This window comes from Taudactylus pleione, unplaced genomic scaffold (genome assembly GCF_031769625.1).
Source record: "Taudactylus pleione unplaced genomic scaffold, aTauple2 ptg000332l, whole genome shotgun sequence".
Classification (NCBI taxonomy): Eukaryota; Metazoa; Chordata; class Amphibia; order Anura; family Myobatrachidae; genus Taudactylus; species Taudactylus pleione.
In genome coordinates, this window is record NW_028284733.1 from 2,738,202 (window position 1) to 2,763,992 (window position 25,791).

A 25,791-nucleotide genomic window follows, 5' to 3' on the forward strand; every position below is an offset into this window, starting at 1 on the left:
GGTAGCCAATAAAATTTAGTTTTTCAGATTAGAAGGTAACAGAGTAGAACCGAAATGCTCATCTCTACTGTATTTATTATTTATATTTGCATATAAAAGAAAATGTAACAGGACCTATTAGCAGCTAAAATAGACATTTTAAAAATAATAAAAAGTCTTAAAACCATCATATTAATATCTAAATATGAGCTGTTTTGCATTTAACACCATCTCTTTCCTCTACCCAATTGATGCACAGTTTCTGACTCCTTTGAATGTATTAAATCTTCAACTTCTATTCAAATCTTCTTGTATTAAATCTTCAACTTCTATTAACACTGACTAGTTTTTATGCTCTTAGACCTGTTTTCCCTTTTAACCTTCTTTTTTTTTAAAAACTTAATTCAATGAATAAACCATATGGAATTTTTTTTACCTGTTTAATTGCATTCAAGTAACTGAGCTTTAGAAGACTTCTTAGCCCACCAATCCTGACAGTGACACTATCATCTAGCACAGTGATTCCCAATCTCGGTCCTCAAGGCACACTAAAAGCTGGGCATCCGCTATACAATTTTCTGTCAGATATCTGTCCAATCTGGCTGGCTGGAATGAAAACCTGCCAGCCAGATTGGTTTTCATGACAATCGTCCGGTAAGACTGTAGTCAGAATTATAATAACATGATTCCCTGATACCTATCCATCAAGTGGAAATTTCTGTTGGTCTTTACAGTATGTTTAACTGAAGGCTGTAAATTTTAACATTAAACCACAAGGGTTTTCTTGGAGGGTTGCCACTTTAAATTTGAGATGTGCAGTTCGGTTTTCATGAAATATGAACACACCTGAATTTGGGGTTTCTGAGCCGAATTGAGTCCCATTTTGGAATCACTTTGGGGTTCCGAGTGGGACTTGGGTCTGCTGTCAGTTCGGAACTCAGTTTTAGAAAATAAACTTTGGTTTTGGATTTCATGTAAACAGGTCCAAATTACATGACTTTAGCTGTTTTGTTTTTATTGATTTTTTTTTTTCGATTTTAAAGGATTGCATAACCGAACAAAAACCTAATCCAAACCAAAAAATTTGAGGATTGTTTTGCTAAATGTAAAACCAAAACACGATAATGAATTAGAACCAAAACAAAGGGGTCCGCACACATACCTACTTTAAACTAGAGATGAGTGGATTAGTTTTGCAGAAAAATGAACACAACTGAACATCAGTTTCCTAGGAGAAACCAATCCTGGCTCAGGTTTTCCAGCCAAGTTTGGATTTCAGAACAAGGTAAAACATCACTTTCCCAGAAATGTTGAATTTTACATGTTTTGGGTTGCATATAAGAGTTCCTCCCTTGTAATGGGGTTGGGCATGAATTGCTGTCAGTCAGGATGCCGCTGTTCAGAATACCGACATTGGAATCCTGACAGCCAGATGTAAGTATGCTAGTACTAATCCCTACCCTAACCCTCCTTCCCCAGTGCCTAAACCTTACCTCCCCCTTAGTGCCTAAGCCAAACCTCCCCCTCCCTGCAACCTAAATCTAATACTCCCTCCCCTGTGCCCAAACCTAACCTCCCCCTCCTTGCAACCTAAATCTAATACTCCCTCCCCAGTGCCTAAACCTAACCTACCCCTTAGTGCCTAAGCCTAACCTTCAGCTCCCTGCAACCTAAATCTAATACTCCCTCCCCAGTGCCCAAACCTAACCTCCCCCTCCATGCAACCTAAATCAAATACTCCCTCCCCAGTGCCTAAACCTAACCTACCCCTTAGTGCCTAAGCCTAACCTCCAGCTCCCTGCAACCTAAATATAGTACTCCCTCCCCAGTGCCTAAACCTATCCCTCCCCGTAGTGCCTAACCCTTACCCCGCACCCTAACCCCCAATACTTACCTTCGGGATGCCAGCGGTCAGGATGCTGGTGCCGGGAACCCAACACTGTCAGGATTTTGGCACCAGTATTTAGTCTGTTGGCATCCTGCACTCCAGGATGCCGACTACATCCCCTTGTAATCATGTGCCATTTCACATAGGAAAGCATATGGAGAGGGCGTGGGCTGTAGTCTTGGTCCAATTGATGTCAATAGAGAGAGTTGTGGGGTGCAAAAGACTGCAGGCATCTTTGTAATTGTGTATATGTTTGTCAGTGTGTATTTTTCACTGTGTGTTTGCTTGTCGTATACTAGTAGCTCCTGCAATCCAGTGCAAACAGGCTCTTGTGTATGTTTTTGAAGTGAACTTGAAGTGAGATGCTCCTAAAATTGTGATTCACAGGGATACCTAGCTACACTGCAGTTTATATTGTCACTTGGGTAAGAGGCAGTGTGATTTCAAGCTTAGTTGTCCAAAAAATACTTGGTCTCATTCAGACCCAGGCAAATCGAGGCAAAACGTCATCATCCCGCTGTCGGATCTCGTGGGTTTTGGATTCAATAAAAAGGTCCCCGCATCGGCACTCCGGGTCTCGCAACAAAGGGGGTGAGCTGTCGATGTTCAGTGACAGCTCGCTCCCTTTGGTGTGTAGGCCGGGGGGGTGGCTGCTAAAACAGAAGCATTCCCATGAGAATGCCTGCCGTTTGGGGCCGACCCCACTGACAAGTGTGATGTCAGTGGAGAGATTCCGTCTCTGTTAGAGCCGAAATCTCTCTGGGGCTTGCAGCCATAAGACCCTACCACAAGGGTCTCATTGCAAGCCCAATGGTTGCGATGGTCTTGACCATCGCGACCATCATCATGGCCGCTCGCAATTGCTGTGGGTGCAGCGAGCAGCCAAGAGGCTGATCCAAAAAAAAAATTCCCCAGCCCTGATTCAGAGCGAGCGGCACTGAATCAGGCCCAGTGTGTGCAGTAGCCGCACGTGCATCAACAAAGGAGCACCACCAAGCATGTGCCTGTGTCATAAGTCTTTTAAAGGGTAGTGTAACCCCCAAAGTGCACTCCAAAAAAAAAATAAAAAAACTGTTCTTTTCTGTGTTTGTGAATTGTATTAGCTGTAGCCGCATGTGCATCAACAAAGGAGCAGCGCCAAGCGTGCACCTGTAACATAAGTAAAAGGTCAGCTGGCTCATCTCTTAAAGGGTGGTGTAAACCCCAAAGTGCACTCCAAAAATTTTTTAAAAATTCTTCTTTTCTGTGCACCTTAGCCGCACGTTAATATCAATATAACATAAATGGAAGACCAAAATTTGTCCTATAAAAATAAAATAGGGAAAGATCAAGAACCACTTCCTCCTAGTGCTGAAGCTGCTGCCACTAGTCATGACATAGACAATAAAATGCCATCAATGTTCTCTACCAAGGCCGATGCCCGATGTCATAGTAGAGGGCATATAAAATCCCAAATTACAAAGTTCAGGAAAATGACCATAAAAAAAACATTTATATCATCTGAGGAGGAATGTGCCAATATGCCATTTACGACACGGAGTGGCAAGGAATGGCTAAGGTATTTACCTATGTAAATAACTAGTGGTTCGGCTTCACATGACGATGGAAGCCCTCCTCCCACTACAAAAATCAAATGAGTTAAGCTGGAAAAGCACAGCAAAAAATTGTGCGTTCTAAGAAGATTTCAGAAATCCCCAAGGAGAGTCCAAGTGTGGTGGCGGTTGCGATGCCTGACCTTCCCAACATTGGATGGGAAGAGGTGGCTCTTTCCACCATTTGCACACCCCCTGAAAGTGCTGGAAGGAGCACCCACAGACCACTTGCTGATATTCAAATTGAAGATGTCACTGTTGAAGTACAACAGGATGAGGATACTGGTGTAGCTGGCGCTGAGGTGGAAGTTGACGAGGAGGATTCTAATGATGATGTGGTTTGTTGAAATCAGTCTCCACGGGAGACAGTTGTTGTGCGTGGGATGAAAAAGCCCATCACGGTCATGCCTGGGCAGAAGACCAAACATTCCACCTCTTTGGTCTGGCAATATTTCTATCAAAATCCAGACAGCAACTGTCTTGCCATATGTAGCTTATATTAAAGGTGTAATAAGTAGGGGTAAGGACGTTAACCACCTAGCGCATTCATAAAAAGTTACTGTCAAGTTTAGAAACTTTGGCTAAGACTGTAAGCAGTCCAGGGACACCTAAATCCCTTTGTCCTGTTGTATCCAAGCACCTGCAAACCACACCATCAACTCCCATATCACTGTGACAGCCCACTGGGTAGATGTATCGCCTTACGCAGCAACAACAGCAATGTCACCAGTGGCAGCAGCTCAGAAACGCCAGCTCGTTCCAAGGCAGGCTACGCTGTGTATCACTGGTTTCAGTAAGAGGCACGCCGCCAACAACCTCAGAGAAACTGAGGGAAATCATCGCCCAGTGGCTTACCCCACTTAGAATCTCCTGGGGATTTGTGATATCTGACAACACCACCAATATTGTGCGGGTATTACATCTGGGCAAATTTCAGCACGTCCCATGTTTTGCTCACACAATAAATTTGGTGGTGCAGAATATTCTGAAACACAACAAGGACATGCAGGAGATGCTTTGGGTGGCCCGAAAAATTTCTGCCCACTTTTGCCATTCACCGACTGCATGCTTAAGACTGGAGCACCAGAAAACACTCTTGAACCTGCCCCACCATCACCTGAAGCAAGAGGTTGTGACGCGGTGGAACTCAACCCTCTATATTCTTCAGAGGATGGAGGAGCAGCAAATGGCCATTCAAACATATACATACACCTATGACATAGGCAAAGGAGGGGGTATGCACCTGACTCAAGCGCAGTGGAGAATGATTTCCATGTTGTGCAAGGTTCTCCAGCCCTCAAACTTGCCACACGTGACAGTCTTACCGCCAGTCTTTGAATACTGGGAGTAAAAAGATAATTTGGAGCCCTGTATCACACTAGCTATTGCATACATAAGCTGCCTCCCCTCCAGTGTGTACTACTACGAAAGAGTGTTTAGCACAGCTGGGAACCTTGTGAGCCATCAGAGTAGGAGGCTACTTCCAAAATGTGGAAAAAACGATGTTAATCAAAGTGAACTACAATTTCTGAGGAAGATCTTTGCCAATAATTACAAAGTATAGAGACTTCTGTAATGGTGAAGAGTCCATCGTGCACCACTTTTCATTTTGGGCTTGCCAAGATAGTGTGTGTTTGAATAGCTGCATATATTCCTGTACTGGGTATTCTGGCCTTGAATCAAAATTATATTAATACAAAGCAAAATTCTGACCGCATGAAGACTTGTAACTTTGTATTACTGTATTGATGACGCTATATACTGTATAGTGTGTGACAATTCAAATTGTTTTCTGTTCTTTGTTAACGTCATTTTACATCATTAAAGCAATACATAGTAGGCTGGCACTGTGACAAAAACACATTAGTAAATATAATTATTACCAGACCTACTTATCACTAGATTACGATACAGCGCTACTTGCTCTTAATTGAATTATTTATTTTATTTTTGAGATGAATGGTCCGGTTCTGCTTGGATCTTTATGCCAAATTTGTTTGGATTTATCTTCTTGGCTATCCAAAACAAGTGAGAACCTGGTAGCCAATAAAATTTAGTTTTTCAGATTAGAAGGTAACACAGTAGAACCGAAATGCTCATCTCTACTGTATTTCTTATTTATATTTGCATATAAAAGAAAATGTAACAGGACCTATTAGCAGCTAAAATAGACATTTTAAAAATAATAAAAAGTCTTAAAACCATCATATTAATATCTAAATATGAGCTGTTTTGCATTTAACACCATCTCTTTCCTCTACCCAATTGATGCACAGTTTCTGACTCCTTTGAATGTATTAAATCTTCAACTTCTATTCAAATCTTCTTGTATTAAATCTTCAACTTCTATTAACACTGACTAGTTTTTATGCTCTTAGACCTGTTTTCCCTTTTAACCTTCTTTTTTTTAAAAAACTTAATTCAATGAATAAACCATATGGAATTTTTTTTACCTGTTTAATTGCATTCAAGTAACTGAGCTTTAGAAGACTTCTTAGCCCACCAATCCTGACATTGACACTATCATCTAGCACAGTGATTCCCAATCTCGGTCCTCAAGGCACACTAAAAGCTGGGCATCCGCTATACAATTTTCTGTCAGATATCTGTCCAATCTGGCTGGCTGGAATGAAAACCTGCCAGCCAGATTGGTTTTCATGACAATCGTCCGTTTGCTTACAAACAGTTCGTTTTCATGACAATCGTCCGTTTGCTCACAAACACTTGAAAATAGCCAAAAATGGTTGTTCAGACAAATTGGTTAAATCACACAAATGTAACCAATTTGAACTATTTTTTTTGTCCTTTTTTTAGTGTTTAAAACCATATGATCGACTGTCATTTGCTCCCATACATTACCAGGTTTTCATTCCAACCAGCCAGATTGGACAGATATCTGACAGAAAATTGTATAGTGGATGCCCAGCTTTACAGTCCTGGTTTTTGTGATATCCATGCTAAAGCACAGATGGTAAAATCAAAATAACTGAGGTACAAATTAAGTCACCTGTGCTCAATTATGGCTATCATTAGAACCTGGACTGTTAATGTGCCTTGAGGACCATGGTTAGGAACCCCTGATCTGGCAAAATTGCCGAGCATGATGTAATTACACCCTGTGCTGGCCCTGCCCCCCATCTGATGTCACGTTGAAAGGGCGGAGCCAACTGCACAAGGAAAAAGAGCACTGCCGGATCAACCTTAGCCTGAATTTTGTAGCCAGTAGAGTTGTTGCAGAGCCCCTCGAAGCATACAAAGTGCTGTTCTGGACACCCTGCAGACCAAATGTCTTTGGGCAGCAATGATGCCTGCTGCAGGGTCCTGATGTTCAGTGCATATCAGGCCATTAGCCAGGGGGTCCTCAAAACAATAAGCAATTGTACCCATCGAAGGCTCAAAGTGGAATGTGGTAACTTTTAGTCAGATAATCAAAACTAAAGAATATGTGAATTACAGACAAATAGGTGCCAGTGTCCTTGTCTCACCCTCTTAAATCAACAAATTCAATGCATTAAGATTAAGATAATGATGCCACTGTGTACTGCACAGTAGCTGACATTACAATAGGTACAGTATAGTCAGTGTATGATACATTGATAATACAAATCCTATAAATTAATTGAATGCACAGATCGTTGTGCAAATTATTCTATTTACTGTTTGTAGGTTTTTTTTTTAATTTACAGGAAATGAATCTACATCCAGGGTTACAGTTTTAGCAATTAAAAAGCAAAGCACAAGATGAATATTACAAAGGCTTTTCTACTCGCACTTTTCCAAGGTAAAATCAATTCTCATTTTACAATACTTATGAAATATAATGGCATACATCTAATTATTTGTAACCTGTATCTTTCAGGCTTTTACTTGGGTTCCTTGTGTCAGAGATGGGAGTTCCCTTCTGAAATGGTCGCTCTGATTGGTCACTGTGTGGAAATCCCATGTATTTATGTACCTGACAAGGTGTCTGAGAAGTCCAGTACTGTATGGTATCTATATGACAGGGTGTATTACATGGAGATTTTTAACAGCAGAACATCCTCATCAGTAAAAAGTGACTACATAAGCCGAACCTCATTGGTACCTGGAGGAAGCTGCTCTCTGAGGATAGACCCAGTGAGAAGAGAAGATAAAGGTCTATATTATCCAGGAGTAGCAGGAAGTCCCAGCAAGAATGCCTATGAGCTACATGGAAGGAGGAGTATTGGCCTTGATGTCACAGGTAAATGTTTTTTTTTATAATCCTCCTAAAGTGATAGCTTATTGCAATTATGTATGAAAACTGGTGCAGGGAATAAATGGAGTTGCCATAGGAAAACATTGTCACATTGAGTCACAGGGTAAGGGGTTTATTTCTGAAGCTAGGAGGACAGTAGCCAATGTTCTGAGCTCTTTAGAGGAACTCGGGGGATTTACAAATAGAAAAATCCAAAAGGAATGGTCAACAGCAAGGTTGGTGCACAGTGAGGCATTAATATCAGGGCACAGGTGAAAGAAAAGGTTGAGCAATAACATGGTCAGCAAGCCACGTAGGTACAGAGTGAAGCAGATATATTCAAGCATAAGCACAGGCAGGGGTTGATGTGGTAAACATGATCAGCAGGCAAAGTCAGTACACAGTGGATAGATAAATTCAGGTGCTTAGGCAAGAGTTAATCCAATGGAGAATTAAGGTCCAGGAACTTCAGGTCAGTAACTTACTGTAGGACACAGGAACCTCTGATTCCAAATGCAGGGTGGGCTTGCAATAATCAACACAGATTGCGGGACAGTTCCTCCTTAAATAGGGATAAATTGATGACATTACAAACAGAACTGATAAAGGCCACAAGAGGACACACCTGCAGATTGCAAGTCAATCACCTCAGTGATAGCTGAGACTTCCATGGCACCTGTGAGCGGCAATGGCAGCGGACCTGGACACCTTGCGGCAGGGCCAAAACAGGGAGGATGTGTGCCCTGGGTGGCGCCTAAACCTATTACTTTATGATGTCATGCCCCGGGGGAAAAGTCGCCAGCTCCGGGACGTCTAGCAGTGCCCAGAGCATCCTAAGGGCGTTCCTGGTAGCTCTGCAGGCTACAAGGTGTCATTCTAGGCACCTTTCAAGCCAAAAGCAGGTGCCCCGAGACAGTGTAGGTGCCGCTACTACACACACCTTGTAATGACCCTGGACATTCAGCGGTTAGTTTAAATATCTGTAAGGATCATAGCTTTGGATGAATCGAGCCTTGTGGGACATGTCAGAAGTGCCAGACTAGATTAAGTTGAACTTCTCTTACCTTACCCCAGAGACCACTACCATAAATAAAAGTGTGATATTTTGGTGCATCCATTAATAAGTTTATACAACTATATATACAAAAATCCTACATCCTTACAAATCACTTGTGCCCTGTACTTTGTTTATTCCAACTAATATCTATTCTCTCTCTCTTTGGCCGAGATGTACCAAGGTTGCTGTGACCATTCTGCCAGTCACCACAACCTTACTAATCACATATGTACTAACATATGCGATTAGTGTCGCAAAGGACAGCCCTTGCGATAACAGCTGCCCTTTGCGAATCAGCTGATGCCGGGTGATGGGGTCTCCGCGGGACCCCGCCCCCTCCGAGCCCTGGGAGCTTCCTGCTGGTCACCTGTGCTCAGGCTCCTCCTCCCTGCACCCGGAAAAAGAGAAGGAGGAGAAGGCATAGGACCCAGGAGGACCGCGGGCCGGCGTCCATGGAGAGCAGGTGGGTGGGGGCCAGCGCTGGATGATGACGGCAAAGTGTCGGGAGCGGGTTGCGGTAAGATGCCCATAGGTTTTTCTGGCATTACCCTCTGCACCGATAAAAGTGCGGCTGGGGCTTAGTACATATGGAAATGCTGTAAGAACCCTGAAAACTGGGTTTTTACTGCGTTTTTCCTATAGTACATCCTAGCCTGTCTCTCTGTCCATCATTATTTAATCATGCAGTGATTACTTATATTATGAAAAAACACAATTGTAACCCAAGCTCTCTCTCTCAAATTACATCCCATCGCTCCACTCTCATGTCCCTCCAAGCTCCTTGAGAGGCTTGCCTAAACCCACCTCACCCACTTTCATGATTTTCACAACTTATTGGACCCACTTCAGTCAGGCTTCTGTTCCCAACAGTTCACAGAAGGCCTGATTTCGCAGAGTACGCAAGAAATGTTTTACGCAGATTTCAGATGGTTGGAAATCTGCCCATGTGCAGTACAGGTCTGCAATATAATTCACAGTTTGGCAGCAGACTCTCAGGGATTGACAGCAGTGGCACCCCTCCTCGCAGTGTTACCTGGTGCGTGGAGGGAAGCTGTGCGCGGTGGATCTGCGTGCCGATGAAAATGGGTGTGGTCTCAAATTAAGGGGTGTAGCCACTCCGGAAGGGGTGTGGCCGCACGGTCCAAACCCCAGTGGTTACTGTATGATTAAGTGCAGACAGTGGGGAAGGGTGGTGCCGGAGGTGCGGAGTGTCTGCCCTGTTTTCAGTGCCGGCTCCCTCGCAGTGTCAGGCACTGAGGGGGAGTCAGCACCTTGTGTCACCCCCACGGTGGGTGACACCTGTGTGCAGCTCGCACCCCCCTTGTGACGCCTCTCATTAGTAGTCTGCTGCCATTTTGGGGTGGAAAGAGGGCAGTGACGGCCTTTCGTTTCTCAAAATGGAGGCATGTTGCCACCATTGTGGGGGAGTGGTGAGGCCAGGGTCTCCTTCAGCTGATCTCTTTTAAGCATCTGCGGCAACTGGCTTGCATGGCGCCATGGGTCACTTAGCTGGCCAATGTGATCACAGATGATCCAATGTTGCATTCTAAAATACAGCTAGTATCAGTAATGCATGCAGAAGGCATGATGCCTCCTGCAGCATTAGCATATTACAGCAACAGCAGTTGCCCACATGTAAGCAGCTGCAAAAGCTAGTGCGTCCACAATTGAATCAGCCCCAGGGACTGCATTGACAAAGGTTGTGAATGATTTGATCACTGCCAAGTTTAACCCCTGTGCTGCAGAGCCCTCAACCCCGAGAGTCCACCCAAAATTCATGGATCCGAGTGAAAACATCATCATCATCATCATTTTAGCACCAGATTCTCGCATGTTTTGGATTCTATATAAGTCCCTCTCCCGGTGATTTGGGTGCCATTCAACACTGACTCTAGTTTGTGCTGTGACAACATGTCCAGTAGCTGCTATGCTGTGTCCATTCCAGTCCCTGGATAGGAGTCAGCAAGGAACGCAGATGGTAATACGCAATCGGCTGATTGTTGTGTTCTGTCATGTTTTGGCTATAGAGTTCTTGTGCTGAGGGATTAGAAGTCGAGGTCCCAAGTTGGGAAAGGAACCGAAGGAGAGGGGCCTGAATGTATGTCCTCCTCATCCACAAGTACCGGATGTTGGCGAGACCTGACCAAAGGCATGGAGTCTAACCTACTGGGAGGTGTTCACCAGTGACCCTTCTAAGTGGGATTTGGGTTTAAGCTGCAGCCAGTAGCACTAGGAGTCAGTACATGAATTACGTACTGAGGGCCTGATTCAGAGACGGACGCTCTGAAAGAGCGCTTGCTCTGAATCAGGGAGTTTTGGGGGTTTTTTTGGAGCGGCCACCTGGCAGCTCGCATAGCTGTGGGTGACCACCCACATCTATTGCGAGCGGCCAGGATGATGGTCGCGATGGTCTTGACCATTGGGCTTGCGATGAGACCCTTCTGGTAGGGTCTCGTGGCCACAAGCCCCAGAAAGCTTCCAGCTCTAACAGAGCCGGAAGCTCTCCCACTGACATCACTAGTTATGTCAGTGGGGCCGCCCACAAACGGCAGGTGTTCGCTTGGGAACACCTCCATTTGTGAAGCCATCCCCCTGCCATGCCTACAAAACAGGGCAAGCTGTCAATCAACATCGACAGCCGCCCCTTTTGTAGTGAGCCACAGAGCGAGTGCTTTTTGCGCTCGCTCCGGGGCTCGCGCATGCGCACTGGGCCACCATCGACCCGCTTGCGAGCAGGCTTGAATCAGGCCCTGAGTACACACACTGTGGTTCCATACACAGAACTAGCACAGGAAGATGACACTTTAAGAGATTGTACTCAGATGACGTACTGAGTACACACACTGAAGATAAAACTAGGAATGAATCACTAGAAGAAAGGAGTGTGGAACCTGGAACGCTGTACAGCAAGTATTTACTGGAAGTAGCAACATTGTACAGGCAACTTCCTGTTGTCCAGAGCCTTGCTAAATACCTAAGGTAGCAGTCCATTGGAAGACAGTGTCAGCTGACAGCAACCAATGCTACCTTTGTGTGAAGTGCTAATCAAGTGATGTAGACTGTCATGGCTGTGCCCATGACGGTAACTGCAGAAACCAAGTCACGGAACAACACATGGATGTTCTAGTGGACCTCAGGCATAATCCTCAGCACGTCACTCACTGCCGCAACTGGCGTCTGACTGCTCAAGAGGTCAGGGAAAGCAGGCACTGAGGTGAGCAACGGCCGATCCTAAGCCGAAACCTGACACATTCTGCGCATGTATATGCATCGCAGTGAGCATGCACAAATTGATCACTGCAATTGGGACTGCGATCACAGTGACTACGCAAACCCTTTGCAGCGTGATTGACTGGAAGTGCCATTTGCGGGTGGTGATGGGGGGTCATTGGCGAAACGCAAGTGTTCCAGTGTATCTCAATGCCGTTGCATCGGTGTGTATAATTTAGACACTGCAATGCCATATGCAGCCTGAGGACTTAGAAATTGCTAACTTCATCGCATGCTATGAGTATGGTCTGATTTTGTGCAAGTGTGCAGGAGGCTGCGATGGTTCTCGATTGTACCAATGGTTTCAAAGTCTTGCTAAACATAACGGATGTGTGTAAGCTAAAGTGGGTGTCCTTATGTAGTGCTGCTACAGAATAGTGATCACAATGTATTAGCAAACTATCGCAGTTGAACTCTGTGTGTAATTGCAGCTGTGATCGCATTAGGTCCCCTGTGTCCAGTGACTGCTGCTGTTCTGTGTAACTGGTATTGGATGGGACCGATGGTAACTGATATCAGTTGGGACCAAAGCAGGATCCACTGGTAAACTGTAGATGGCTAGTCAAGGAGCTTGAGCCATGAATGCTGTCAGTGCAGGATACTTAAGCCACATATCCACTTGCCGACTGTGAAATGAGTGCACAATTATGACATTGTAATGGTGCAGTCGTTTCTCAGTCTGTGCTATGCCTACACTGAACGATCAGTCAATCAGTGTAGGCACATCAATCATCCCCTAACATGCTCAACCTGACGATATCGTCAGGTTGTTCAGCATGTTCGGGCGATGATCTATGTCGTAAACGACCAGCGGGAGCATGCATCGCTGGTCGTTTCTGACCTTAGTGTGACTGATTCATGCATGATTCATTCGCGATTGAACAATAACAATATAGTTATTGTTCAATTGCACATAGAAATCAGCAAGTGGATATGCGCCCTTATATCCTGGGTCTGGCAGGGATTGGTTGATGCGGTCAGGTGGTATGGTAGCAGCAGTCTGACTGGTGGAGAAAAGTCAGGTTACTGAATCCAACATGGCTGCACCCATACTGAGTTTAAGATGGAACTCTGGGCCTGATTCAGACCCGGTCGCAAGCTCTGAGTGCTTGCAACCGGGTCGATGGTGGCCCAGAGTGCATGCGCACGACGGAGCTGGCTCCATCGTGTGCATGCGCAAGACCTGGATAGCGACAGGCAATCCGTCGCTCCAGGTCTCGCACCAAACGGGGAGTGCTGTCGATGTTGAGTGACAGCACGTCCCCTTTGGTGGGCGGGCCGGGGGGATGGCTGCCCAGATGGAGGCATTCCCAAGAGAACGCCTACCATCTGGGGGCTGCCCCACTGACATCACAAGTGATATCGGCTCTGTTTGAGCCGAAAGCTCTCTGGTGCTTGTGGCCACGAGACCCTACCACAAGGTTCTCATCGCAAGCCCGATGGTCGTGATGGTCTTGACCATTGCGACCATCATCCTGGCCGCTCACATTAGCTGTGGGTCTCGCAACAAAGGGGGCGTGCTGTTGATGTTGAGTGACAGTACGCCCCCTTTGGTGGGCGGTCCGGGGGAGTGGCTGCCCAAACGGAGGTGTTCCCATGTGAACGCCTCCATTTGGGAGGCCATCGCGACCATCTTCCTGGCCACTCGCTATAGCTGTGGGTGGTCACCCACAGCTATGCGAGAGTCCAGGAGGCCGTTAAAAAAAAAATAGCCCGTCCCTGATTCAGAGCGAGCGCTCTGTCAGAGCAAGCAGCTCTGAATCAGGGCAAGCATGCACAGAAGACAATTGTATCTTGAATCTCTGCAATTCAAAGCAATCACTACTGTTTGGACTACACCCTCTATTCCAATCAGGTATTTGCAGACAGAAGGAGACTCAGGTGAGTAATCAGCTTGGAAGGAAAAGCAGTCTAGATGCACACACTGGGAGTGTTGCAGCCTGCATGTTTGAGCAGATCTCCCAGGCAAATTAGAACATCCAGATCCACAGGTCAGTTTGCAGGTGTAAGTCACAAGACAAAACAAATGAAAGAAATAGTCAGTATGCTGACACTCAGTGAGTCAGTCCTGGTTTTGGAACTATGAGGGACAAAATGAATAGGGATCCCCACATTTTACAAAACCACCACCGGACTCTTTCTACTGGGGGGGGTAATGACACAGCCAGGGAACCTTTTCACCAGGTCCCCGGGCCAAAGCATTAACATCTGACTGCTAGTGAGCACAGGCCGAGCATCTCTGTGGAGGTGGAAACCCCCCAATAAAGGGGTTCCCCCTCTCTAGGATACCCCAAGCGGTGTGTGAGACTTATCTGTATTTTAATATTTATTTTGCAGGTGAAATAAAAGTACCAGTGGGTTCTTAATGTCCCACATGATGTTACTTGTGGTTCACCAAGTACCAGCATGCAGGGGAAACTTACTGGGACCTCTAGTTCTACTGTAAAAGATAATATTAATCTATTTTTTTACACAATCAACCAGGCACACACCGCACTGAGGTGCCGGGGATATCCCCATGCTATCAGGTCAGGCCTGGGGTTCCCTGGAGAGGAGAAACCCCTTTACTGTGGGGTCCCCACCTCCCCAGGGATCCCCAGCCTGACCTGTCTAGTGGACAGGTGTTAATGCTTTGGCCAGTACAACAAACTGAGTGTTCAAAAACGTCACAAATCCTTGAGGAGAGTTTAAGTGTGTCCTCAAGTGAAAATTGTATATTTTTATGTTATAGAGACTTCAGGCTGTGATACTGTCTGTGATCTATAATAGTAATACTGCTTTTATACCTAACTTCTGTATCTGACCCGGAGGTTGGAGCAGGGTTCCAAACCGGATCAGACCCAGAATTTAGCTGGTGCCGACCCAGGATATTCCCGAGTCGGCTCCGTTCACACCAGAGCTGAGTCTGTAGAGACCCGACTCTTCTGGCATGGAAGTGGACGCTTGGAGATGACATCATCTCCAAGCGACACTGAAGATGGGCAACGCTCCAGGTCATCATGACCCAGATTGCGCCGTTTAGGCTGCTGGGTTTCACGGGTCATTCCCGTGGTAAACCCAGCAAGTTACCTGGGTTGGATTGCAGGATCACTCGACCCAGGAATCCAACCCTGTCCCCTTTTTCACCAAGGAGCTACCCGTGTTAACCCCGCTATATGAAAAACAAGAGGTATAAGCGAGAGAGACTTAAACCTAAGAAACTCTAGAATGGTGCACTACAATAGCTTTAAAATACAACTATTAAAAAATAACTTTTATTAATAACATCTAACCTATCAGAGTTAAATGACTCACAATAATGTCAAAGATTTGACAAAAGTAGTGAAAAGAGTGAATAAAGAAATCTATGTTATAATAACCCAGATAAAGTATGTGAAATATAGAAAAAACATATAATAGACAATACAACATGAAACATGTATTAGTAAAAAAGTTTATTATATGTACTCATTGTCACCTTCATATTCCTAATTGATATGATCAATAACAACTTCCAATAAAACTAACACACACACCACCGTTTCACTTATTAGATCCCTTATTATTACATATATTTATTACATATATTTATCCCCCCTCATATCCTTCTCAAGGACACAGCGACATATCATTATTATATATTTTTTCTTTTTCTTATTCTGCATGTTTTTCGTTTTATTTAAATATTTGTTTGCCTGCATCATCATGCAGTGTAATATTAAGAGATCATTTACAGTTACATTTGGTATCAACTACCATTGAGAGAGATGACGCTATTTACACAGTAAATAATTTCCGATCACGTCTCTCAATCTCTCTTAAACCTGACGTGATGATGCATATGGGGGAATACCCTCTCCCCAGCCTTCCCATCCCCTTCCCCCCTCCTTCCCCTTAGTAATAGGGGGAGACCTATGCCTGTCACCCAGCTTGGCCCTCCCTATTATTTATTTTCTTCAAATTCCATTATACCTAACATTTGTTTGCCTTTACCATTCTGTAAAATGGCATTCTGAATTGATCCATTCATATAGGTGTAAGTGGTTTTGACTACTATGTATAGAGATGATGTGATGTGCACAACAGATAGTTCTGATCATGTCTCTCATTCTCCTCCAACCTACTGTGATGACACATACGGGGAATACCCTTATCTTAAGCCCTCCCATCTTTCTCTCCCCTTTCCCTTGTGTGTAATAGGCTGAGACTTGTGACTGTCACTCAGCTTGGTTCTCCCTATTGGCCACACAAGTGTACATAGACCCTGCATACTGGGAGACTTACTGAGCTGTATCCCCCGTGACCAAGCCCACAAGGTGAAACGCGCGTCGGCATGGATCTAGGGTGTTCCCGTGACTGCGCAATACGGGACACCCCAACACCAGGTTTTGTATCCGTGGAACTTTTGTTTTAGACACTAACTTATTTCAAACATGTCACTGCAAGATAGAGCATACCGCGGCGACTAGGATTAACCTCTCATTGCCAAAGCATGATTTGCTCTTGCAGACACAGCATGTTTGATATTGTGTAACAGCACAACATTATTCACTGAAAAGCACACTATGGCAATTGGGAATACCCTTTCACTGCCAATGTATGGTATATGCTTGTGTGATATGCTCTTTCAGATACGATTTGTACTAATAAGTAACAATATGTTATTTATTATAAGCCATGAATGGTAATTTTATTACATTTATCTGTCAATTTAAGTGATTTTTTTCCTTTGTGGGATTTACCCCTTTACTGCTGCAACTTGCTTTTGATGTCTATGATTCTCCCACTTCTGTTATTATGAGCAATTTATGATGTGAATCGTATTGAAGTTCTTCTGTTTAAACCAGTCAATTGTTTATCTGGTTTACCTTGTTCATACTAATGATAGAAAGATGGTCGCTTTCAATTAAGATGAATAATGAGACTCCTATCCAATGTATCACTCCTTTTTGATGTATGATTTGATAAAAACGTTTCTTATGCCATTTATCATGATTGGGTGCCAAGATTACATCCACTGTTGAAATGTATCCCCTTGCTTTAAGATTTAGATCAGCCTTTGCCTTTATCATTTAATTGTATCAATACACTTCATTTATGAGGCTTTCTTTAACACTATTTTGTTATGTGATCAATCATTCCGGATACATCTCACATCATATTTCACTTAATATATATCCTTTTTCTGAGAGGTTCTCATACCAATCTGATGATTCTATAATTTGTTGTCCAAGGCCCATTGGGTATGACAACCAACAGCAGAAATTGGGGTTGAAGACCGGGGACCTCTATTAACTTAATTTACACGGGACTTCTACACCAGCAGATCTCTCACTCCTCCTCCTCAACAGTGCATGAGACTGAGCAGCAGAGCCTGGTTGTAGAATCTTTAGCACCCACTTATCTTTAACTTGCATTTCTTTATCCACTATATTTTGTAATTAGAGCATTTCAATGCTAATTGGCTGTTATATATTCAAAAAGTGATTATTCCCCAATTTGATAGCCCCTACCTAATTTCAGGGTTTTTTTTTATGATTACTTACCTGTCTATCCCATTGGCCCACTTCTAAACCTTATATTTCACTCTAATACTGTCCAATACCATTTGGAATGACAACAAGTAGTAGTGATTTGGTTACAAGATGGACCAATGTTGACTACTTATTCTAGGGGTCACATTACTTGGAGATCTCGCACTCCTATTTCTCCACTTTTTGAAGTGTGAAAGAAGCAGCAGAGCCTGGTTTTGAATCTGGTACTCTTTATCTTTCTATCCTTTTATCTCGCTGTTACAACCCAAATAGGGTATTATAAGATTGTATTGATACTATATTTATTGCGTACAATTAACATCACTCGAACCTGATGTTTTTTACTAATACATGTTTCATGTTGTATTGTCTATTATATGTTTTTTCTGTATTTTGCATACTTTATCTGGGTTATTATAACAAAGATTTCTTTATTCACTCTTTTCACTACTTTTGCCAAATCTTTGACATTATTGTGAGTCCTTTTACTCTGAAAGGTTAAATGATATTAATAAAAGTTATGTTTTAATAGTTATATTTCAAAGCTATTGGAGTGCACCATTATAGAGTTTCTTAGGTTTAAGTCTCTCTTGGCTTATACTTCTGGCTTTGTTTAACCCTTGCATTACTCTAGGTAGCATCACCACCCTGAATTACTAAAGATATTATACTATCGTATTTAATTTCAGAGGCGGCTATAGCACCATTATTATTCCTTGCCAATGATAATCTGTTGAGGATCTGTGCGGTGAACTATTGCCCCCTTTTTTTCCTGTCCTTTTCTATTTTTGTAACCCTGTAATAACCTGGGTTTTGGCTGTGGTGTAAAATGGGTATTACAGTCAGTAGGTCAAGGATCACCGCCTTAACATCTGCACAATGTGTTGCAATTGGTGGCCAGTATTTTGTTTTATTTGTTTTACTTTGACAAAAAGGAAAAAAAAATGTGTGTGTTCTAAAAAGTTGAGGCTGTGATACAAAAGTTTTTAAGAAAACTAATGGTGAGTAGGCCAAGGGCCACCGCCTTAATATCTGCATAGTGTGTAACATGGCGTGGCCAGTTTTTTTTTTTTGTTTTACTTGTATCAAAATCACAATTTTTTGTGTGATTTCTAAAAACTTTTGGCCGTGATACTGTGCAGTGCCACCACGTTAATAATATAAGCTCTGTATGATTTGCAGTGTGAAGTGGTTGTCATTTGTTAAAAAACTTAAACAGAACTATGGAATATTATTACTACTATTATTATTATTATTATTATTATGTAATATGCACAAGATTATTTTATATAGATTATTCACAAGAGTCAACAGAAATGCTTGCAAGCTTGTAGTTTATAGATAAACAGAAAATCTCTTTGCTTGTGGACTAGATTTAGGAGAAAACACATGGTATTATCCCTCATACTCAGACTCTCTGGTGCACCTCATAAATGTACTACAGGGGTGTGTTACCCAATTAGGGGAGGTGGTTTGGCCAGCAGGTCAGCCTCATAATGTTTGTTAGTATATAATGATTTGGAGTCTTCTGCTCTGCAGTGCAACTGTTAATTTTCTTGGCTTTTATTTCAACCCTTGTGAGGAATTCTTGGCTATTAACAATGTATTATTTTATGGCCTAAAATTAAATTTTCTTAATCAATTAATCAATTATAATTAATCAACGAATCATTTAATTAATGCACCACTTTCATCCATTTTGGGTGCTTGTGTTTTAATAGCATTTTCCACTTCTCAGATTTGTTTTTCTTATAGCAGTAATAAAATAATGATCAATTATTCAATCAATCTCTCTTCCACTAAATACTCCACCTCCATTTCCCTGTACTACTCTTGGATAGGGATGAGAGGGTTCGGATTTCTGAAATCCGAACCCCCCCCCCCGATCAGAGTCGGATATGAGTCAGGCTCGAGTTTTCCCGCCTGACATGGATCTGAAATCGAGGCAAAACGTCATCATCCTGCTGTCGGATCTCGTGGGTTTTGGATTTTATAAAAAGGTTCCCGCATTGGCACTCCGGGTCTCGCAACAAAGGGGGTGAGCTGTCGATGTTCAGTGACAGCTCGCTCCCTTTGGTGTGCGGGCCAGGGGGTTGGCTGACCTAACAGAAGCGTTCCCATGAGAATGCCTGCCATTTGGGGCCGGCCCCACTGACAAGTGCGATGTCAGTGGAGAGATTCCGTCTCTGTTAGAGCCGAAATCTCTCTGGGGCTTGCAGCCATAAGACCCTACCACAAGGGTCTCGTCGCAAGCCCAATGGTCGCAATGGTCTTGACCATCGCGACCATCATCATGGCCGCTCGCAATAGCTGTGGGTGGTCACCCACAGATATGCGAGCAGCCAAGAGGCCGATCCAAAAAAAAAATTCCCCAGCCCTGATTCAGAGCGAGCGGCTCTGAATCAGGCCCAGTGTGTGCAGTAGAAGCACGTGCATCAACAAAGGAGCAGCACAAAGCATGCGCCTGTGTCATAAGTCTGTTAAAGGGTGGTGTAACCCCCAAAGTGCACTCCAAAAAAAATAAAAACTGAACTTTTGTGTGTGTGTGAATTGTATTGGCTGTAGCCGCACGTGCATCAACAAAGGAGCAGCGCCAAGCGTGCGCCTGTAACATAAGTAAAAGGCCGGCTGGCTCATCTCTTAAAGGGTGGTGTAAACCCCAAAGTGCACTCCAGAAAAATCTAAAAAATTCTTCTTTTCTGTGCAACTTAGCAGCACGTATATATCAATATAACATAAATGGAGGACCAAAATTTGTCCTATAAAAATAAAATAGGGAAAGATCAAGAACCACTTCCTCCTAGTGCTGAAGCTGCTGCCACTAGTCATGACATAGACAATAAAATGCCATCAATGTTCTCTACCAAGGCCGATGCCCGATGTCATAGTAGAGGGCATATAAAATCCCAAATGACAAAGTTCAGGAAAATGACCTTAAAAAAAACATTTATATCATCTGAGGAGAAATGTGCCAATATGCCATTTACGACACGGAGTGGCAAGGAACGGCTAAGGTATTTACCTATGTTCATGACTAGTGGTTCAGCTTCACATGATGATGGAAGCCCTCCTCCCACTACAAAAATCAATTGAGTTAAGCTGGAAAAGCACAGCAAAGAATTGTGGCTTCTAAGAAGATATCAGAAATCCCCAAGGAGAGTCCAAGTGTGGTGGCGGTTGCGATGCCTGACCTTCCCAACACTGGATGGGAAGAGGTGGCTCTTTCCACCATTTGCACACCCCCTGCAAGTGCTGGAAGGAGCACCCACAGACCACTTGCTGATATTTAAATTGAAGATGTCACTGTTGAAGTACAACAGGATGAGGATACTGGTGTAGCTGGTGCTGAGGAGGAAGTTGACGAGGAGGATTCTAATGATGATGTGGTTTGTTGAAATCAGACTCCGTGGGAGAAAGTTGATGTGTGTGGGATGAAAAAGCCCATCACGGTCATGCCTGGGCAGAAGACCAAACATTCCACCTCTTTGGTCTGGCAATATTTCTATCAAAATCCAGACAACAACTGTCTTGCCATATGTAGCTTATATAAAAGGTGTAATAAGTAGGGGTATGGACGTTAACCTCCTAGGAACATCCTCCCTTATACGTCACCTGCAGCGCATTCATAAAAAGTTACTGTCAAGTTTAGAAACTTTGGCTAAGACTGTAAGCAGTCCAGGGACACCTAAATCCCTTTGTCCTGTTGTATCCAAGCACCTGCAAACCACACAGTCAACTCCCATATCACTGTGACAGCCCACTGGTTAGATGTATCACCTTACGCAGCAACAACAGCAACGTCACAAGTAGCAGCAGCTCAGAAACGCCAGCTCGTTCCAAGGCAGGCTACGCTGTGTATCACTGGTTTCAGTAAGAGGCACACCGCCAGCAACCTCATAGAGAAACTGAGGGAAATCATTGCCCAGTGGCTTACCCCACGTAGACTCACCTCTGACAACACCACCAATATTGTGCGGGCATTACATCTGGGCAAATTTCAGCACGTCCCATGTTTTGCTCACACAATAAATTTGGTGGTGCAGAATTTTCTGAAAAAATGACAGGGGCGTGCAGGAGACGCTTTGGGTGGCACGAAAAATTTCTGCCCACATTTGCCATTCAGCAACTGCATGCTGAAGACTGGAGCACCAGAAAACACTGTTGAACCTGCCCCGCCATCACCTGAAGCAAGACGTTGTGACGCGGTGGAACTCAACCCTCTATATTCTTCAGAGGATGGAGGAGCAACAAAAGGCCATTCAACCCTATACATCCACCTATGACATAGGCAAAGGAGGGGGTATGCACCTGACTCAAGCGCAGTAAATGATTTCCATGTTGTGCAAGGTTCTCCAGCCCTTTGAACTTGCCACATGTGAAGTCAGTTCAGATACTGCCAGCTTGAGTTAGGTCATTCCACTCATCAGGTTTTTGCACAAGCAGCTGGAGAAAGTGAAGGAGGAGCTATGATGGAGCGATTACGGTTGGCATGTGGGACTTGTGGATGAAGCCCTTCATTCACTTTGCCAGGATTCGAGGGTGGTCAAACTGTTGAAATCAGACCACTAACATTTTGGCCACCGTGCTCGATCCTAGGTTTAAATCCTATGTGGTGTCTCTCTTTCCGGCTGACACAGGCCTGCAGAGGTGCAAACTAAGACCTTCTGGTGAAAACACCGTCAGCTGAAACAGAATGTGACACGTCAACAGCTCCTTCTTCATTTTCTCCCGCACCTGGGGCTGCCAGGAAACAACTTAGGTATCCTAAGCAACCCGCTGTTGGTGATGCAGGGCAGGCAGGACCAAGTTTGGACATCTGGTCCGGACTGAAGGACCTGGCAACAATTTCTGACATGTCTACTGTCACTGCATATGATACTGTCACCATTGACAGAATGGTGGAGGATTACATCTGTGACTGCATCCAAGTAGGCATGTCAGACAGTCCGTACCTGTACTGGCAGGAAAAAGAGGCAATTTGGAGGCCCCTGTACAAACTGGCTCTATTTTACCTAAGTTTCCCCCCCCTCCAGTGTGTACTCCGAAAGAGCGTTTAGTGCAGCCAGTAACCTTGTCAGCAAAAGGCGTAGCAGGTTGCTTCCACAAAATGTGGAGAAGATGATGTTCATAAAAATGAATTACCAACTCTTCCAGGGAAACCAGCCTCCAGAACGTACAGAGGGACCTGTGGTGGTGGATTCCAGTGGGGACTATTTAATACTCGATGAGGATGTACACAACACTGAAGAGGGTGATGAATCGGTGGATGAGGGGAGGATGAGGACGACATCTTGCCTCCGTAGAGCCAGTTTGTGCAGGGACAGATTAATTGCCAGCTTTGCCAGCTTGTTTTGTGAGGGCCCAAATTAACCAATCATTTCAACCACAGTTGTGTGGCAGACCCTGGTGCTGAAATGATTGGTTTGTTAAAGTGTGCATGTCCTGTTTATACAACATAAGGGTGGGTCGGAGGGCCCAAGGACAATTCCATCTTGCACCTCTTTTTTTTCTTTGCATTATGTACTGTTTGGGGCCTAGTTTTTCAAACTGCCATCCTGTCTGCCACTGCAGTGTCACACCTAGATGGGCAACGTGTTTGTGCCACCCACTTGTGTCGCTTAGCATAGTCATCCAGCTACCTCGGTGCAACCTTTTGGACTAAAAACAATATTGTGTGTTGTGAGGTGTTCAGAATAGCCTGGAAATTAATGTTATTGAGGTTAATAATAGCATAGGAGCAGAAACACCCGCAAATTCTGTGATTTTAGCTGTTTTTATGCTTTTTAAAATAAATATATAGATCCAAAACACAAAACCCAGAACCCAAAACACGGAAGTGTGGTTTTGGCAAAACCAATCCAGATCCAAAACACGAAGATCCAGATCCAAAACACGAAAAGTGACCGATGCACACCCCTACTCTTGGGACTCTAATCTAGTTCTTGATTAATAAAAACATTCTATAGCTTTAAATAGTTTAAATTAAACTGTGATCATTTCTGCCACTGCAGTGCCATTCTCTTTCCTAGCCATGTTTGAAGTTGAACTGCCAAGTGTTTGTGCTGCCCACTACTGTCGCTTAGCTTAGTGTGCCAGCTAACTCAGGGCAACCCTTTGGCCCAATATGTACAGACCTTTTATACTATACAAACTGCCTCCTGATGACAGCTATCAATACTGAGAGCATTCTAATGACAACCATACTATTCAGAAAACACCCAACTTACTGCTGTTCAATATAGACTGCACTCAAATGACAGCATTACAATAGAGAGGATTTTTTGTGACCACCGTACAATACAGAGCACATTTCTGTGACTGCCATTAAATATAAAGAACAATTTGAACCCTCCAGACAACACAAAAAACATTTTAGAATCTACCTTACAACTCAGAAAGCATTTCTGAGATAGTCATACATCACATAGTATTTTGGAAACAGCCATATAAAGCAGAGAACATTTTTTAAACTGTCATTCAAAAATGAGAGCATTTTTGAGATGGCTATGCAATACAGAATATTTTGTGACTGATACAATATTATTCTGTAATCATTAATAAGCCATGTAGTCATATTTATAATCATTAACTCACTTATCCTCATTTTTTATTAATCCTGCATCAACAAATAATTTATTTCATATTCATCAATCCCATTATTACCTTCCTCAGTCTAATAATTATTATTATTATCAGTTATTTATATAGCATACACATATTCCGCAGTGCTTTACAGAGAGTATTTGTCCATTCACATCAGTCCCTGACCCCAGTGGAGCTTACATTCTATGTTCCCTATCACATGCACACACACATACACACTTGGGTTAATTTGTGTAATCTAATAAAATGTTCCCCTCTCCTTAATTAACTCTATTAATGTATTAACTCCTTCACCTCATAATAAATCCCATTTAAAATGTCTCTTTATATACCTACTTACAACACATTATGCCACAGTAATGTCCTTTACAAGACATGCCACAGTAATGCCCATATGCCCATTACACTACATTATGCCACAGTAATGCCCCTTACAACACATGTCACAGCAATACCCATATGCCCATTACACTACATTATGCCACAGTAATGCCCCTTACACATTATGCCACTGTAATGCCTCCAGGTGACGGTGGACCTCCAGAGCGGACAGATGTAATACACCAGATTTGGGGGCACTATAAGAACTATTAAAAACAGATTTACACATTAAAATTACATGTCCCAATATGCCAGATCCCTTCTCTTACCTATCCAAAGAAGAAAGCACCTACTGTACTGCACTACTCCCTATGTTAATGTATTCTACAAAACATCCCTGTATAAATGGATTATGTATTCTATGTCCATATTCACCTTATTATACAGTAATAGTCACATTATGCTGGGGTTGCTGCAAGCTGACAACTATTTAGAACATTCAAATTCAAGAGGCAGACAGAAGTTGTCCTGTAGTGGTGCACTAACCTGAATTAAAAAAGTTATTTTATCATTCATGTTAGTGCGCCACCACAGGAGCATATCTGTCTGCCTCTTGAATAAGACCCTTCTCTTACCTACTGGGGCTGTGTGGTGGGTGAGCTCCAGGTGGCATGGGACTGATACACCCTGTGGAATTGTCAGAACTGCCTTCATTCTAATGTGTTGCTGGTCATGAACCAATCGAGCTCATGGACCAGCAGCCAATGCTGATTGGCTGCTTGTCCACAAGCTTTGGTTGGCTTGTGAATGGCACCACATTAGACTGACACAGGCAGTGTCTCTCAAGGTCGGACTGCAGATGGCTGCCTGCAGGGGTCGGCAAGCAGCTCCAAGCCCACAAGAGCAGCAACCAGGCCCCATCCCCCCCTCTTCCTCAGCAGCCTCTCCTCAGTGCCCCCTCAAGTCCAGCACATGGGAAATGTGCCCCCTTAGTCCCCCTGAAGTGCCACTGTTGCTGCCACTGTGAACATGTTGTGCTGCTGCCACTAAAGCAGGGGTGGCCAGTAAGCAGCCCTACAGCTGCTATTGAAGTACAGATCCCAGCATGCCCTGCCATAATTTAGCCTGCCCTAATAGCAAAACTGTAGCAAGGCATGCTGTGATGTGTCCCACAGCAGCTGGAGAGCCCAGCTCTGCACTAGAGCTAGTAGGTAGTCTGTGAATTCAACTCCAGTCCTGAAACATTCAGAAGCAAGTAGAAACAGGTCCTGACATGGACTGTAAGGAGGGGGTCAGGGTGGAAACAAGGGCAGTGCATTGTAGCACATGGCTTCAGAGGAGTATGGTCTTTA

The 25,791-nt window shown here is 43.8% G+C and overlaps 1 protein-coding gene and 1 long non-coding RNA gene across 2 annotated transcripts in view; one reads left to right on the plus strand and one right to left on the minus strand.

Annotated features, from left to right (window-relative positions):
- The window catches only part of LOC148509085 (uncharacterized), a 55,281-nt gene that overhangs the window by 26,961 nt on the left and 2,529 nt on the right, over nt 1–25,791 (minus strand). The gene's annotated exons all lie outside the window — the stretch shown is intronic.
- LOC148509086 (B-cell receptor CD22-like) overlaps nt 7,172–25,791 on the plus strand; it is a 66,840-nt gene continuing 48,220 nt past the window's right edge. The window contains exons 1-2 of the mRNA XM_088443645.1: nt 7,172–7,240; nt 7,319–7,681. Of these exons, the coding sequence (XP_088299771.1) occupies nt 7,201–7,240; nt 7,319–7,681 (403 nt within the window). The 5' untranslated portion in view covers nt 7,172–7,200. The remainder of the gene's footprint in view (nt 7,241–7,318; nt 7,682–25,791) is intronic.